Genomic DNA, 16,242 nt, shown 5'->3' on the forward strand with positions numbered 1-16,242 from the left:
GCCATGGGCTGCACGGGAGCAAAGCCAGGGAAGAGGAGCAAGCTCTCTGGCTGGAATGGCTGTGAGCTGGCAGAGGTACCTCTCTCTGGCCCCAGTTCTCCCTGTGCCCTGGGACAAACTTGTTCTCTTACTACTCGTGCCATCTTCCTAGATATGAAATAGGAAGTTAAGTAAGGAAACAAAGATGCTCTGACAGGAGGGACAGATGCCAAGAGAGGAGGGATAAGAGTCCCACTGTCCCTGACACACCACGACCTGGAGTCCTGTTTCTTCATTCTGGTTCAATATTAACCCAGCAGGGCTGTGACTCTGCTTATTCTGCTTCCTTTGCAATTCCCCTGCAGCCAGGGCTGTACAGCATGGCGCAGACCAAAACCAGCATACTGAGGGGCCTGCTCTTCTCCAGCCTTCTGCACCTCACCTTGAGCCATGCTGGAGGTAAGACTCAAGGGCAGAAGTCCCAGTAGATGACAGGAGGAAGACGCGAATAGTTCTTTCCAGGGGTAACACAGGTGGCAAGTTTTCTTCCTCAAGTCAGGAGGACAGGCTAAAAGCTTGAAGCTGGGAGCAAAAGGGTGCTAAGAACGGAGTGAACATGGGAGGACACAGCTGAATCTGTCAGCTGGTGACAGCAACTCAGTGCATTTTATGAGTCACTTGGGAAATGGCAGGAGGGGATTGTGGCTTAGTCCAGGATCAAGTCTAACATAACCATCGGGCTTTTGGGGATAATTTCTCAGCTGACCTAGGTGGCTTCAATTCTCCATTGCCTCCCCAGCTGTCTCTTATTGAAACTTTAGGTCATACAAAACATGCCACCTTCCTGCCCACTGCTCCTTTTATTAGAGCTTCTAACTGTCTTTTCTTAACATGAGGTTAAGTCCTCTTGGACCCACTATTGTGTAGGGGAATAGCTGTCTCCAGGTCTCAAATCAGGGGCTCTGAATATGAAATGAAACCAAGCTGTGCTTATCGCAGTGGTCTGAGGCTTGCAAGACAGAAATACAGTGGCTGGGGACAGGGTCACCAGCAGGCTCAAAGCAAACAAGCCTCTATCTAACTGCAAATGAGCAGAGCAGCTTTGTTGAGGAAGAAGCGTTCTGTCACTTCTGTTCCTTGTAAGTGATGGCAGCTGTGACGGGATGAATTCCAGAGAGGCTCTGATCATCAAGTGTAGACCTGACAGGGCTTCTCCTCTCTGTGTGGTGGGCTGGGGGAGGCTGGGCTGTGGGATCACCACACCAGTTGCATGCGGTTTTTGGAAACTGCAATGGGAGACAAAGGTGCCCTCTGGCTGTGCGCAGCCCTTTGACTGGCAGTGTTCTGACCTGATAGTTTTCCTGGAAAAGGGGCAGGCGTTGTCACTGCTCAAGCGCCACCGACGTGCCAACAAGGGATTTCTAGAAGAGATGCTTAAGGGAAACTTGGAGCGAGAGTGCTTGGAGGAGATTTGCAGTTATGAGGAGGCTTTCGAAGCCCTTGAATCCACCGATCAGACGGTACGTACCAGGAAACATCCCCCAGCCACCCTCTGCAGGGAGACACCAGCAGGCTGCCCACACAGCCAGGGCCAGGGTTGTAATGCTCGATTCTGTGAACCAAAGATGAGGCTGATGAGTGCACACCCCATGGCAAGCTCAGGCTTCCTTAGGGAGCTTCCCTCCTTGAGACACTGCGCAGACTACACCTGAAAGCTCAGGCTCTTTTCTCTCCCTCTCTATGCCTAAAGTGACAAGGTGCCATTAGTCCTGAATAGTACCTTCCACTAGCCCAGCATGGTATCACACACATATGAGCTGCTATCCCAGACACTCACAGAAGCACTGGTACAGTAGTCAAAACACTGAGTGCAGGTTCCTCAGACTCCCTTGAGCTTCTGCACACCCTGCCCATTTTTCTGGTTTCCAGACTCACTCACTCTGCCAAATTTGTGCTGCATCCTTTTGGGATTTGCTCCTAGCCCCAAGGCTGGTGTCTTGCTGAATTTCACACCCAAAAAACCAACAGATAAACAGTTAGGAGCCTAAGCCAGCAAGACACTACCTCTTTGGAGTACTTCAAAAGCAATCAGCCTCAGGCTGCATGGCAGAGATGAGAGCCAATACCTACATGTGATCTGTGGCCTTAGAAATTCCAGGTTCAGCTGCTTGGACTTCTGCACTGTAGCCCACTGCACTACTTGCACTGCTTGCTCTGCAGGTTGATGAAGTTTGTAAACATCTTTGGTCTCCTTAGAAACAACAGTATTGTCTTGATTCCTGAGTCTGATGTGTGGGAATGTGGTTTTATATTGCATTTTTTGCTTTGACTCTGTAGTAAATGGTATAAACAGAGCTAGGTTAGTCTTGTCTTTTGTTATGATGGGATGTTCTCTTACTGGTTTGAATAGCAGTAGCCAAGAAAGGTTTGATGTTCTGTGTCTCTAATTTTTTAAAAATCTTTTTTACAGGATATATTTTGGTCAAAATACCAAGGTAAGTTGTTTTGATTCTTGCAGGTACTGTTACTCCTTAGGATGCACTGTCCCATCCTGGAAAGATGGCTCCCTCTTTTAAGAGCTCACTTTCCAGGGCTAAGCACTTGTGTTTTGTCCCTAGATGATAAACTGGTTCAAATGATGGTGCTTATTGAGATTGCTTTCATATAATGTGTCTCTTTCTTCTTATTTTGCTAGTATGTCAGGGCCTGGGAAAGGCCAGGAGAGTTCTGGATGCTTGTCTAGAAGGTATGAACTTCATGCTGACCTCAATCTCCTTGATACAGTGAGTGCCAGGAACTTGCTTCCTGCAGAGATTGTACAGAAAAAAAATTAAACTGATGTTGGAGAAGCCATCTAATTTTAAAGAAAAATACTAGGGGAGGAATTTGAAATTATGTCTTACTCTTTATTTCCCCAGTAATAATTTCAACAAACAATCTAGTTTGTGCACTGAAATAGTATGGAGCGAGTATCCTTATCCGTGTGACACAGTCAGGTGTGAGCAGCCTCTCTGAGCCAAAGCAGAGCACAGAGCCCTCAGGGATAGCTCCCTCTGATGAAGCGCAGAAAGCTCAGGCCGTGTGCTCCTCTCACAGGAAGAGGATGCCTCTGCTATTGGAGGCTCATGCACCCAGCAAAAGTTAAAGGGATATGTGAGATGGTACTTCTGACCTTGAAAAATGCAACATCCAGTTCCTCTGATTGGCTTACACTGTGTGTTGGGATTTTGACAGGCAACTGCGCTCTTGGGCTGGGCCAGAACTATCGGGGAACAATTAGCCAAACCAAGTCTGGGATTGAATGTCAAGTGTGGACAAGCAAATATCCACATATTCCTAAGTAAGTTCATCTCCTGCATACCCCTTTAAGAGTTTTCTGCGGTGGCCTTCCTTCCTAGCCTAACCAGCTTTGTCTCTCATAGATTTAATGCCACCATTTATCCCAGCCTCATTGAGAACTACTGCAGGAACCCAGACAACAACTCAGAAGGCCCATGGTGCTACACCCGAGACCCAACGGTAGAACGGGAGGCGTGTCCCATCCCCGTGTGTGGTATGCCCCAGCACTGCAGACAGCCCTTCACTCACAGCAAAAAACTGCACTGAGACTGATACTAAGGCAGTCAAGGAGAGGGTTAAGGAGGGGGAATGCTTACATGAACAGAGGTCAGCAGGAGTAGAGAAGCTGCATCTTAAAGGGTAAAGGAGCTGAGGAAGAAAAGTCACTGAGTTGCCCATACACAATGAGCTGTTTTCTCTAGATTATGCTAATCTAGATCTAAATTAAAACCAGTGTCAGAAGTACCCTGGAATGTACTACAGTATTTTCTAGTCAGTCACCCCGAAATCCTGGCCCAGTTGTCTCAAATTAGAGACAGCCATGAGTCATAATGTTTTTTGGTCTGAATGCCTAGCTTTAGGACAAAATAACTACAGTTTGTGCTTGGCTGCCTGCCTTCCCATTCTCTCCTGTAGAGGTGTGCAGTTTAATACTCACAGTCTCATGTAAAGAGAAGATGCCTTTCTCTCATCAATGAACTGAACATGGAAGATCATCCCCCTACACTTACACATTCCTGTTTCTCCCTAGTACAGAGACATCTCCCCTGGGGCATGGCCTCTGTCTCAGAAGAACTGGTAAAGGAGAGAACCTTCTCACACAGTGGAAGTTTCTCTTTCATAAACAGACACTAGAAGCAACAACTCATAAGAAAAAGTTAGAGGTCAGCAACCTTTTTGACATGGGGTTATTTTGAAATTTCAAAAGCCATTACCACTGCTCTGGTTTGCAGAATCTGACAAACTGAAAAGAAATACTGCTCTGCTTTGAGGCCAGGCATCAGGAGTGATGCCAGAGGTGGCACAGATGCCTCATGAGACCATCAGGCATCTGTGCTACCTCTGTTCACCAGTTAATTTCTGACCTGCAGTATCTTACAGTTATCCTGTGTGCATGGATGTAGCAGGATTAGAAAAGCCTTTGTGCACAGACCTTTTATAATCATGTTGACATGAGTCAAAAAAGAGAAGCAGCCTTACCAATAAAGGGGAATACTACTTGCCCAGTGGCTGTTGTGCCACCAGAGTGAATAGTCAAATGGGGTATCTCTTCACATGGGGACTCCCCCTGTGCACATGGAGAAGGCACCTTGAGGCCCAGCCAAAAGAGATTATAGAGTACCCACTCCTTCAGGAAATGCTGCTTAAAACTTGCAGTCATTACAACACTTGCAAGAAAAAGTGTGAGAAGTCTTGCAGGAAAATTTTTCACTTATCATTAGATTTAGAAACATTGCCAAAAGTTAAATTTGCTATTTTAGTAGAATATCACAGTAAAAGGCTCCCCCAAATATGGCCTAGTTATGCATTTTAGAATAAGGTGTTGAAGGAGCTAATACAGCAGAATTATGATGCTTGAGACACCTACCCATCCCTTGAGCTGGTTCTCAAAGACGCCCCAGAAGGGAACACAATATTGTTCCTCATATCTTAGTGACAAAGAGAAATGTCAAGAATAGTGCCAGCCTCACTTCACATACTGCTGAACCATCTCTGACACTGTAATATTTTAGAGGGCCACCCCATGCACAGAAACACAGTGGGAGTTCCTAAACATATTGGAAGACCCCATGGAACTCTAGGCTTTACTAAGGGGCTCTGGTACTATTTACTAATAGCACTTCTGAGTGCACAGCTGTGGCTTAAATCACAGCCCTCTGTCTTTCCAGGTGAAGACAGAACAACAGTTCCATTCACTCCACGGGCCGCAGAACCTGCACCAACGGAACCTTGTGAACCAGAGAAAGGCATGCTTTACACAGGGACTCTCTCAGTCACTGTGTCTGGAGCTAAGTGTCTACCATGGAACTCTGAGAAAGCCAAAGAGGTGCTCCATGGAAAACAAGTTGACCCAGAAGTGGAGCTGCAGGAGAATTACTGTCGGAATCCAGACAGAGATGATGAGGGTGTCTGGTGTGTCACAAATGAATCACCCTACTTTGACTACTGTGATCTGCACTACTGCGGTGAGAAATCTGCTTAGGTTTGGGTAGGCCCATATTTGAGGCAGTGGCAAAGAACAGGAGTAGAATGAAATGCTTGGCCTGGGAGGAATAGACAAGGATGTACGTGCTCATGCACACAGGAGTCTTGTTTGTCCACATATCACCTGCCTTAGGTGCATAGCACTGTTACCTCTCTGAGGTGTTCTCCCTGAAAACTCACACTGGTGGACAAAACACATTAAAAAGAGCACTGTTTTAAAACATCATTCCTTCATGAGACCTACTGTGTGGGGAAAGGAACATTTACATTGCTGATAATTATGGCAACTATATTTAAACCTTTTGCTTTGTCTTTACATCTCTCAGACAGCTCGCTAGAGGATGAGAACCAAGAGTCTGAGGGATTATCAGGACGTTCTACTCTTCCTAAAGGGTTCAAACCCTTCTTTGATGAAAAAACTTTTGGTTCAGGTGAAGCAGGTGAGCAAAAACTCTAGGTACAGCATGCCTGCAGAAGGGATAGCCCTTCTGCAAACATGCTGTATCTTAGCTTCTTCCTATTCACTGTTCCTCAGAAACATCAGCTAGCCAAAAGCTGTTAAAAGCAGGGGAAGATACTTAAATTTCTTGAAGAACTCTCTAAAGTCAATATCCAGTTCCAATCATGGAACTAGTAAGCACTTCCTTTCTAGGATCTTCCAGCTTCGCATGCTGACTGCAGACAACAGTTCTCCACTGTGATTCAGGTAGAGTAACAAAGCCAAGACTGCTTGTTTTTTCAGATTGTGGCACTCGTCCTTTATTTGAGAAGAAAAAGATAACAGACCAAAGTGAGAGGGAGCTGTTGGATTCCTACACAGGAAGAATTGTTAGTGGGGATGATGCAGAAGTTGGCAGCTCCCCCTGGCAAGTATTGTCTTCGCATAGTCTTTGGGAATTGTGTTTTCCTTCTCTTCAGCTCCAGCAGGTAGAAATAAAAGGGCTTTCCTATCTTAGGCACCGTGCATAACTTATAGATTCTAATCAAAGCTCCTCCAAGTGGCTGGCAGAGCAGTACTAAAATAGCTGGAAAGAAACTCCCCTCTTGAATCAAGTATGCAACCGCTAGAGAAAGCAAGTGTGCTGGTGTGTTTCATCTTCATGTCTTTCTCTTTCCAGCTTTGCTGGAATGAAAAGGATGAGAAACTTCATCAGGTAAAAGAAATGGGGTAAATAAATGGCCTACTACAGAGGATATACATGCCCACAGAAGACTTGCCACAGAGCTACTCACTCCATTTTGTCAGTATAGAGCGATGCTGTTTCCTGCTCACTGCCAAATCTGCACTTTCTGCAAGACACTAGGACCCATTTAGTCCTGCTAAGGACTGACTTCCTCCTCATCTCTCAGGCAGGTGATGCTCTACAAAAAGTCTCCTCAGGAGCTGCTGTGTGGTGCCAGCCTCATCAGTGACAGCTGGATCCTGACTGCTGCTCATTGCCTTTTTTATCCACCGTGGGACAAGAACTTAAGTACAAGTGACATATTGGTGCGGATTGGCAAGCACGTAAGAGCAAAGTAAGAGTCTGAGTGAAGTGGAAGGAACTAGACTTCCTCTTGAAGTAAAGAGATACTTTGGAGTTGGGCTGTCATTCAGTATCCACTGAAGTAACTAATGTCACATGCCTCTCAATAAGAGGATCTAATGGGGCATTTGCTTCTCTTGCTGATCCTAAAGGATGAAGTGAAAGGGAGCACAGAAGCCTGGGAAATCTAAAAGGGTGCTCCTATGTAAAGACAGCATTGTCTCAGAGGGTACAAAACTGAGAGTATCATAAACTCCAGAAGACTCTCAGCTGCTACTGTATAGTGAGTTTTCCTTCATAACTATTTCAGATATGAAAAGAATAAAGAGAAGATTGCTCTGCTGGATAAAATAATCATCCATCCCAAGTACAACTGGAAAGAGAACATGGACCGAGACATTGCACTTATGCACTTAAAGAGACCCATCAGCTTCAGTGACTACATCCATCCTGTCTGCCTGCCTACCAAAGAAGTTGTGCAGAGGTGAGAAGAGAGAGAGAAACATGACTTCTCAAGGCTATTGGCAACTAAGAGTGCCAGGCAGAAGAAAGCTGTTACAATACATTTAATTATACTTGTGCTTCCTTCCACAGGCTGATGCTGGCAGGTTACAAAGGGAGGGTAACTGGCTGGGGAAACTTGAAAGAAACGTGGGCCACTAGCCCCTCCAACTTGCCCACAGTTCTGCAACAAGTTAATGTGCCCATTGTAGATCAAAGTACCTGCAAGGCATCCACCAGAGTCAAAGTCACTGACAACATGTTCTGTGCAGGTAAGTAACACTGGAGTCACAGGCACAGCTTGCCACAGAAGTCAAGGGCTCTGAGCTCCTGGTGTGACTCATGCAGCTAGGTTATTTTCTGATAAAGTTGCAAATGCCCTCCACAAAGAATAACTTTCCCATGATAACAAATTTCTCAGCTCTCAGAAAATGTGAAAGCTGGAGAATTTAAAGCTAAGAAAAAGTTTGCAACAACAACCTGTGTCAGGCATTAGTCTAATGGTACTATGTAGCAGCAGCAGCAGCTGTGGGAGAAATAAGCACAAATAAAATTGTCTTTTCACTAGCACAGAGCAGTTCAGTGACTTCCTAAATTAAAGGCTGCACACCCACTATTTTATCTACTAGCTTGTCTCAATCTTTTGGAACCCATTCATACTTAGGGCCACATATTTTGAAGGCTCCTGTCTTCCTAAATCTCTTCTAGCATCATACCCTTTTTGAGTGAGAAGGGAAATGCACACAGAATTCAAGTTACTATGGATTTATGTACCAGTTTAATAGTTTCTAATATATTCTTCATTTGTGCAGAGTTCATCAGTTCCTACAAGCAAGCCTTGAGATTTTTGACTAAATTTGTGCTGCTTGCATCTAAATGCACGGGACTGCTTTAGTTAGGATGGAAGCCAATTACACAAGTGTGCAGAAAATATAGAGTTCTTATGGATTCTCTTTCTAAACAACATTCCATGAAACAGCTGAGATGCAGACATACAGAAAAAATGGAGACACGGGTGATGGGAATGTGCAGAGATACTATCCAGTTTATCAGGAATGAATGAAATCCTCTTCCTCTTCATAGTGATACTTTAGGAGGACAGCTGGGGAGAGGAAAAGCAGAACTTAAGTGACAGGAAAGTAAAAGCAGGGATAACAGTGAATCTCTATAGTAAATAAAACAAGAAGGAAAACAGACTATTACAAATAAGTTTGTAAGACAAGCGAAGCACAGTAGCTTAAGCTACAGCTGTTGCACAGTGTCAGTGCAACTGACACTAACACCAATTCAGATGAAAAAACAAGAATGAGAGCAGAGGGTGGATTCAAGACTGCTGCAAAGACAGATGCAAAGTTAGAATTTTTACATGTATGAAAAACAGAAGTCCGAATTAACAGCGTCAGCACTCTCATGGGTCCCAAAATATTTATGCCATTTATCCCAAAACCTTAAAGAAAACATGGCCAACACCATGGGCAACATTTGCCCTACAGTCAAATGTCCATTTTTCTTGCCTGTAGGTTACAGTCCTGATGCCTCAAAGAGAGGAGATGCCTGTGAAGGGGACAGTGGAGGACCTTTTGTAATGAAGGTATGTTCAACAAGTTCAAGCTTATAAGACATATGAAGATAGGTTTGTTCTGTGCTGAAATTCATAGTCTAAAAAAAGCAGCAGAGTTGAGCCACTGTTGAGCGGTTGAAGCAAACCTAAGTCATGCCTAAGGTGAGCAATGGAGACCAATCCTGCAGTCATCCAGCTCCATTTCTACATTGAGCTCTCAGCATACTGGGAGATCACCTGCAGGATGCATGAGTGATGGCCAATTCTTAATTAGAGATTTAAGAGTAAAGACAAAATTACTCCAACAAACTCTATTGGAGGTGCAAGTCTGAATCCCAAAGTAGCACCCATCATTGAACAGACTGGGGAACATCCAGGGTTTAGATCTGAGAGGGGAACTGAGCTGCTAAACAATCCAGAGCACAAGTCTTATGAGGTGTGGCTGAGGGAGCTGGGCTTGTTTAGTCTGGAAAAAAGGAAGGTCAGGGGAGACCTCCTGAAAGGAGGTTGTAGCTAGGTGGCACTCGGCCTCTTCTTCCTTTCAAACAAAGCACAAGAGAAAATGGCCTCAAGCTGAGCCAAGTAAGGTTAAAGTTGGACACCAGGAGGAATTTCTTCAATGAAAGAGTGCATTTAGTGCTGTGGTATAGTTAACACGGTGGTGTTTAGTCAAAGGCTGGACTTGATCTTGGAAGTCTTTTCCAACCTTAATGATTCTGTGATTCCATCAAGGTCTTTTGCTCCTTTGCCAATGTAATTTTTTGTTTACTTTAGAACCCAGATGACAACCGTTGGTATCAAGTGGGAATAGTTTCATGGGGAGAAGGCTGTGACCGAGATGGCAAATATGGATTTTACACCCACGTATTCCGCCTGAAAAAGTGGATACGAAAAGTCATCGAAAATCAAGGGCGATAGATGAAGCATTTACCTTGCCTGGTCTCAGTTTTGCTACAATGCTCCACTTTGAAACATAAGCATAGAAGATCCTGAAGTAAAACAAGTTATATCCTTACAACTTGAGAAAAGGAAGGTCTTATCCCTTGAAAATAAAAGCTCTGAAACCCATCTTCTTCCTTTTATTCATGCTGAGTTTAGATGCGGTTGTATCTAAGCCATGACAGTAGCCAGGAGTACCACAGCACTAGCTATACTGCTAATTACCTGTTGTGCTTCAAATTCCGCCCCCTTCCATCACCTACAATCAACAGGTTTTGGACCCCACATAATGGCCTTGTCAGTCACAGCAAGCGAGATTATGCCCTCATGCACCATCCCCTTCCTCCCTTCAAGACAACTAATATTCTGTTCTAGTTTTTGATCCATGTATGTACAAGAGATAACCACCCTACAGTACCTGCAGCATTCCACAAGACACCAATGTCAAAAGTAAAGCAATTAGAAGCTGTTTTGATCAGACAGACATTGTTCACACTACAACAGCTGGCAATAAATACCAGCACCACTGTGTGCAATTCATCCTACAAAGGAATAGTGGCTTGAATACATTAAGCAGCACTTCCAGGAAGTTCCTACACAGCAGGTGGTGCCAGGTCCTCATTGTGTATTTTCCACCTGCACAGCAAAATTCTGAAGGAAGTAATTCGTATAGTCATTGACAAAACCTGCAGTGAAAACATCCTGCACTATAGGTGTTTGCTTAAGTTACAAAGGGATCTCGCCAAAAACAAGCATCAGTCTTTCATAAACTCCTCTTTAGTAGGAATTTGTGGACCACTGAGGACCCAGAAGTACAGCAGAGTAAACACAAATTCTTGACTGGTCAATTTTCTACTAAAACAATAATGACATTTTTTCCCAAATAAAGCACAAAAACCAACCTCTCAATGAAATCTGAAGAAAAAAACCTCAACATCTCAGGTTTCACGACTGTTTAAAGTCATTGATAACCACATATATTGAACACTGAAAATATTTAGCCCTTCTAATGTTTAAATTTTAAGCCTCACCCCTTCACTACTATCAAATCTGTGACAAAAGAGGGGAACCAGGACCATACAGTTTCTGGAGAAAGTCACTGTTCATATTGACTTGTTACAAACAATACAGAAGAATAATTTTTAAAATTCAGTTTAATGTTATTTAAATATTGTCTGGGCTAAAGATTAGGCTTTATTAATTTATGTGCACAAGTTTTAGTTCAGAACTCCCAGGATATTGAGTCCAACCAAACACTACAAAGACACAGGGTAAAAACTCATTCATAAAAACAGCTATATCTTCTGCTACTCAATTATTCCTGTATTTCACTTCTGAGTCAGCTTCAAATTTAAAATAGTTTATGCAGGTTTGCAGGCATTGCTGTTTTACATCCTGAGCTAATTAACAAATAGTTCTTCAGAATGTCTGCTGAATATGGTAAAGGAACGTATGGATTAATTAAAATGTCACTAAGCTTCAGAGAGCAGCTAGTAATTGAGAGGTAGTGGCAGTAACTCTAGCCAACACAAACTATTCACAAACTGCCCCGGTTTAAGTGCACAAAACCACAGCACTTACCAATAAGGGCCAAACCTCCACTTGTAACAGAGCTCTGTTCCACAAGTGCACACCCATTTCAGGTTATGAGAGGAGACTATGACTACTAAATGGAGGCAGTGGAGCAATGAATGGCATCACATCAGTTAACACAGGATGGAGAACGCTCGTGATCACCTGCTATCACAGTGTGCAAACTCACCATAAGCACCAAGCAGCATTATGTCAACTGCAACCCCAGCCTAGGGGTCCTATGAAAGGAAGATTTCAGACATTTGCAGAAGCTCTGGCATAGATCCGTAGTACAAGTACTAATTTAAAGTCATGTTTTTACTGTAATCAGGCAAGACAGTTTCAGCAATGGCTCTCAGGCAGAGACTGCTGGTCCACATAGCAAACAACAAAAGCAGCAGTTACATGGAAGAGATTAAAAATCTAGCATAGAAGTGTGCTATTTTAAGCTTCCCTGTCCAACCCTTCAATAACTCTGTTCTAGCTATGGAACAGATGTGCAATTTATGCTACACAACCAGTTTTCACATGGAAGTGCAGCAGTAAGGTGAAAATACATGACCTCCCTAGAAATGAAAGGGCTAGAAAGGATACGCAATGTGTCTGCCTTAAATCTTCATTATTTGGAGCTTCTGAAAAAGGCTCTTCACTAATAAAAAAAAAAAAAAGAAGTGGCTACAACTTTTGCAGACTAGTTCTATTAGGTATCTTAGTTAAAAAATGGTAACATCTGATGCTTAAGAGCAAAAAGAATGTAGTGAGTGAGGTTTACCTGCATGAGGAACACTGCTTAACCAGATGAGTTCAGAATAAATGAGTCCACTGACCATACACCACTGCTACTCTATTCCATATCATCAGCAGCAGGCTCCCTCAAAGAAAGCTCCCTCAGCTGGGACCACAATCTGAGTAAAGGCATCACAAGGACTAGATAATTCAAACTAAGTATTTTCAAGTTACAGAAACATTCCAAAACAAAAAAAGCAACTATATAAAAAATGTACTACTGCTCATAGAAGAGTGCAAAGTCTCAGGACTGCACCCACAGACAGTGTATTTCCACTCATCTTCCCTACAGTGTATCCAAACCCCAAGGTTCATGTCAGCTTAGTTCAGTTTCTAGATGCCCAGTCACTAACATTCAGAAATAGAGAGTGACCTCTAACCAGCAGCTGCTGCTGTTCCTATAGAGGCTGGTATAGTTAATGCAAACTTTATTTACAAAAGACACTTAAATTAGTTACTTCATGCCATGTGTCCATACAGAATCAACAGTTCAAGGATTACATGGAGAAGAATTCACAAAATTAAAAGTGAAATCACTAAAGGTTTTCTAAGAGTCAAGAACTAGGAAGAGATTTTAAAGACAACTTTACAAATAAAAACCCCAAGTCATGAGAAACTAGTCTGAGCAAGAGGATGGTTGTTTACAGGTCTGTACACTAAAACTAATACACAGACAGCCTCTATTGTCAAAGAGATGCTCATTGAGAAGCAAATTATGTACAAATACTTGTGCCACGATGACTCAACCCCTCCAAAATCCACTGTATTATACATAAACCAGTTTGTATACATTAGGCCTAAATGAGGCCATTTAACTATGAAGACTTCTAGTTTAGTAAACTAAAGCTGAAGCCAGCCCCAAACAACAGCGATACCGTCTCTCTGCATCTCTATTTGCGACTGCTTTTTATTCTCTCCAATCTTTTTTTCAAGTCATCAATATTGGCCGCTGCAGAAGAGGGTGAAGCCAGGGTAGTTCCAATGCCAGAGGAATGAGTCTGATTGGAGTCCAGGTCCAGGTGCTGGTACTGCTCCCGGGACTCACGCAGCTGGGAGAGCTTACTGTGAAGCATATCTGTAGAGGATGCAACTGTAGGGAGTGTTGGTTTAGAGAGCAGAGACATCAGGGGCGGTCTGTCTTCCTGCTATGAGGGAGAAAAGGGAAGTGTTAAGATGTAAAGTGGTAAAGGCCATATAAAATGTACAAATCATCATCAATGGCTTTTCATCTCTTCAAGCAATAAAAACAGAGGAAAGGGAAAGAGCACCACAACACAAGTGGATTTGGAGTAATAAAGTCAGCTGCTGTCAAAGTCAGAACCATGCAAAGCTAATTACTATGCTCAATCATCTGAGTAGTTAATGTTTAATTTTATGTCAACAGGGACACAAAGAAGCTAGTCTTTCAAGATCAAAAAATTCCCTGCAGACTAGAGTTTTACTGAGATAGACTGCCAGAGTCTTGAACAGCCTAAATTCTAACACAAGAGAAAAATCCCTGCCTATGTGCAACATCAGCAGACAATGAATTTTCTGGAAGAATGAGAAGATGAAACTGGCAAGACTGAATCTGTAAAAGACTTAAAGTGGCAATTCACTGTTCTTTTACCAATATTTCCATCTGAGTTACTTACCTTGTTACTATGATCTAGGAAACATTTCCCCTCCTCAGAGCTCTAAGCTGATACTCAAATTTGTGTCAAAGGTTAAAACAGTGATGCACCTGGATGACTATTCCTAGAGCGAGCATCACTTCTCACATGGCCGAATTCAAATTTCAGGAATTGGCACTAGATTCCTAACACACAGATCACTGAACTGTAAGAAATGTTGGTCCACAGATTTCCAGCACTAAGCTCATTTATCATTCCTGCACCTCAGTATCCATACACCCAAAACATATAAAACTTCAAAGTTTAATCAGCTCTCATGGTAGTTTTAGAGCAGAAAGTCTAGAATTTCCACATCCTTAATCTCTGAGGTGTTAACTTTTAGAGAACAGTTATTGTTTGGACCTTTCTGAGACTCAACTTCCCATCAAGGAATAAGCTACAGGCCTGTAGAAACAACCTGCACACAACATCAGCAATGCAGACAGAACAGACTGAAATGCAAGCCTACTTGGCCAAGTAATGAGATTAAAGGCATTTATACTAGGCATAGTGACATGCAGTGAGTAGCTAGGACATGCATTATAAATGAAAGATCATAAATTCTGATTGGAATCTGCCTTCTGGCATTTGAATTCTTATTAAAAAAAAAAAAAATAAGTGCCTCTCCAGGGGATTTTACAAGTGTTGTCAAGTACAATACCTTTGTGTTGTCAAGGCCACAACGCTGCCTGAGGATTTTTAATCTTTCCAAGTAAACTGAAGGCCCCACTTCCTCCCCATTTGTGTTTCCTATAGATGAAGATACAGTGTGGGTAGATGCAGGAACACATGTTCCTTCCATCTGAGAAGAAATTCCTGGAAGATGAGGGGAAGGAGAGTTAAAAGATTTAAAACATCAGAAAAGCATAAACTTCTTGGTCAGTTCCTTGTGATAAGATCCAATGGATGAAGAATTAACCAACCTATTATTCGCTAGTTATTTGCATTTGCTAGTATAGATATAACTGGCCTTTCATTTCCTTGCAAAAGTGACAACTGAAAACCAAGAAAAGAAATGGAGAAATTTAAGGAATGGCTGCAGAGCAGCTCTAGAAGTGCTGAAACCAACAGCTGACGAGAACAGTGCAGGGAGAGGAAGATGGTGCTGTGCATCAGCAGTGAACATGTCCAAGGGGAGAAGTGGGCAATTGGCAAGGTGAGAAATACTTGGAGTTGTCTGTCTTTTTGTAGTTTAGTCACACTCTTGGGCTTACCACTGATTCTAACCCTTCTTTATCTCTCATTTGTGCAACTTGAAGCTTTTTGTTCCAACACAGTCTCAAAGAGTGATTTCTGGAATGCACATAACAAGGTTTTTAAAGCTTCCCTACCAAGAGACTAGAAAAGGAATTTACATTATGAAAAAAATTTCCATTATTAAAAGAATTGCAAATTCTTTCTTATGACTTATCATGGACAAGGATTTGTTCTCACTAATTTATGACAAGGATGTTTAAAATAGATAAAAGTAGAATAAAGGTTAAGCATTTATACCTTAATCTAAAGGTATGCACTATCTATCTATGCAATCTATCACTGCTGCAGTATGGAACAGCATATTTTATTATATCAGACAAAGTTAGGGAAGAAAAAAAAAAGACAACTGTGGCAAGTAAATTAGGTTTTGAAAACTGCTGAACTAGTATTTCTCAGTTGTACAGACTCTTACGAAGCAAAATAGAATTTTCTGTCCTACATAGGTGGACACATTTAGGAAGTTCTAAAAGAACCTCATATAATCCATCTTCCTAAAGGGAATGATGGATTATACAGGGATCCACAATACAAGGATCCACAATACAGGGATAGGAGAAGGAGCAGTAGTAGAAAAAAGGCTAAAGTTTCACAGGACACTATGAAATGAGTAAGAAATTAAGGTTAGAGGTAGTTCTGCTAGACTGTGTATCAGCTTTTACTGTCAGCTAATAATTTGTCACATTCCTTCCCTAATATATCATTAAATACTCCTTTGTATTTATGTGCAATGAAAAGACTCAGCAACAAACAGTTTTACAGTAATTCATCCAATTAATCACAAATTCTGCAGAAACAGTTCATGTTATTTAAAATAAGCTTTCCAATTCCACAGAAAAAAATACTATTAAAAGCATCCTATGTGTTTTTTAGTAAAAAGGTCAAAGGAGAATCTGACAGCTGATACTGCTGTTTTAAACCACCTTTA

The 16,242-nt window shown here is 42.4% G+C and overlaps 2 protein-coding genes across 10 annotated transcripts in view; one reads left to right on the forward strand and one right to left on the reverse strand.

Annotated features, from left to right (window-relative positions):
* Nucleotides 1–280: 280 nt before the first annotated feature.
* Nucleotides 281–12,247, forward strand: F2 (coagulation factor II, thrombin). The gene is made up of 14 exons (XM_014265540.3): nucleotides 281–438; nucleotides 1,336–1,499; nucleotides 2,450–2,474; nucleotides 2,675–2,725; nucleotides 3,214–3,319; nucleotides 3,402–3,532; nucleotides 5,208–5,504; nucleotides 5,850–5,963; nucleotides 6,266–6,393; nucleotides 6,878–7,041; nucleotides 7,360–7,533; nucleotides 7,644–7,822; nucleotides 9,071–9,141; nucleotides 9,886–12,247. The coding sequence occupies exons 1-14, from the start codon at nucleotides 360–362 to the stop codon at nucleotides 10,027–10,029; spliced, it is 1,827 nt and encodes a 608-aa protein (XP_014121015.1). The 5' UTR covers nucleotides 281–359; the 3' UTR covers nucleotides 10,030–12,247.
* Nucleotides 12,248–12,819: 572 nt separating this feature from the next.
* Nucleotides 12,820–16,242, reverse strand: part of CKAP5 (cytoskeleton associated protein 5) — a 53,177-nt gene continuing 49,754 nt past the window's right edge. For 6 of the 9 annotated variants that reach the window (XM_026794568.2, XM_026794558.2, XM_074543075.1 and 3 more), the window contains 2 exons: nucleotides 14,722–14,876; nucleotides 12,820–13,553 (listed from right to left, as the gene is read on the reverse strand). In XM_026794568.2, the coding sequence (XP_026650369.2) occupies nucleotides 13,299–13,553; nucleotides 14,722–14,876 (410 nt within the window). In that variant the 3' untranslated portion in view covers nucleotides 12,820–13,298. The remainder of the gene's footprint in view (nucleotides 13,554–14,721; nucleotides 14,877–16,242) is intronic. The other 3 variants (XM_074543077.1, XM_074543076.1, XM_074543074.1) reach the window with 3 other exon arrangements.

This window comes from Zonotrichia albicollis, chromosome 6, assembly GCF_047830755.1.
Source record: "Zonotrichia albicollis isolate bZonAlb1 chromosome 6, bZonAlb1.hap1, whole genome shotgun sequence".
Classification (NCBI taxonomy): Eukaryota; Metazoa; Chordata; class Aves; order Passeriformes; family Passerellidae; genus Zonotrichia; species Zonotrichia albicollis.

What these genes read in the sequence shown, in the direction of transcription:
- F2 (XM_014265540.3), top strand. Translation starts at nt 360, where the DNA reads ATGGCGCAGACCAAAACCAGCATACTGAGGGGCCTGCTCTTCTCCAGC. An exon ending in CACCTTGAGCCATGCTGGAG is followed by an intron (nt 439 to 1,335) that starts GTAAGACTCAAG and finishes CTGACCTGATAG; the next exon opens with TTTTCCTGGAAAAGGGGCAG. An exon ending in TTTTGGTTCAGGTGAAGCAG is followed by an intron (nt 5,964 to 6,265) that starts GTGAGCAAAAAC and finishes TTGTTTTTTCAG; the next exon opens with ATTGTGGCACTCGTCCTTTA.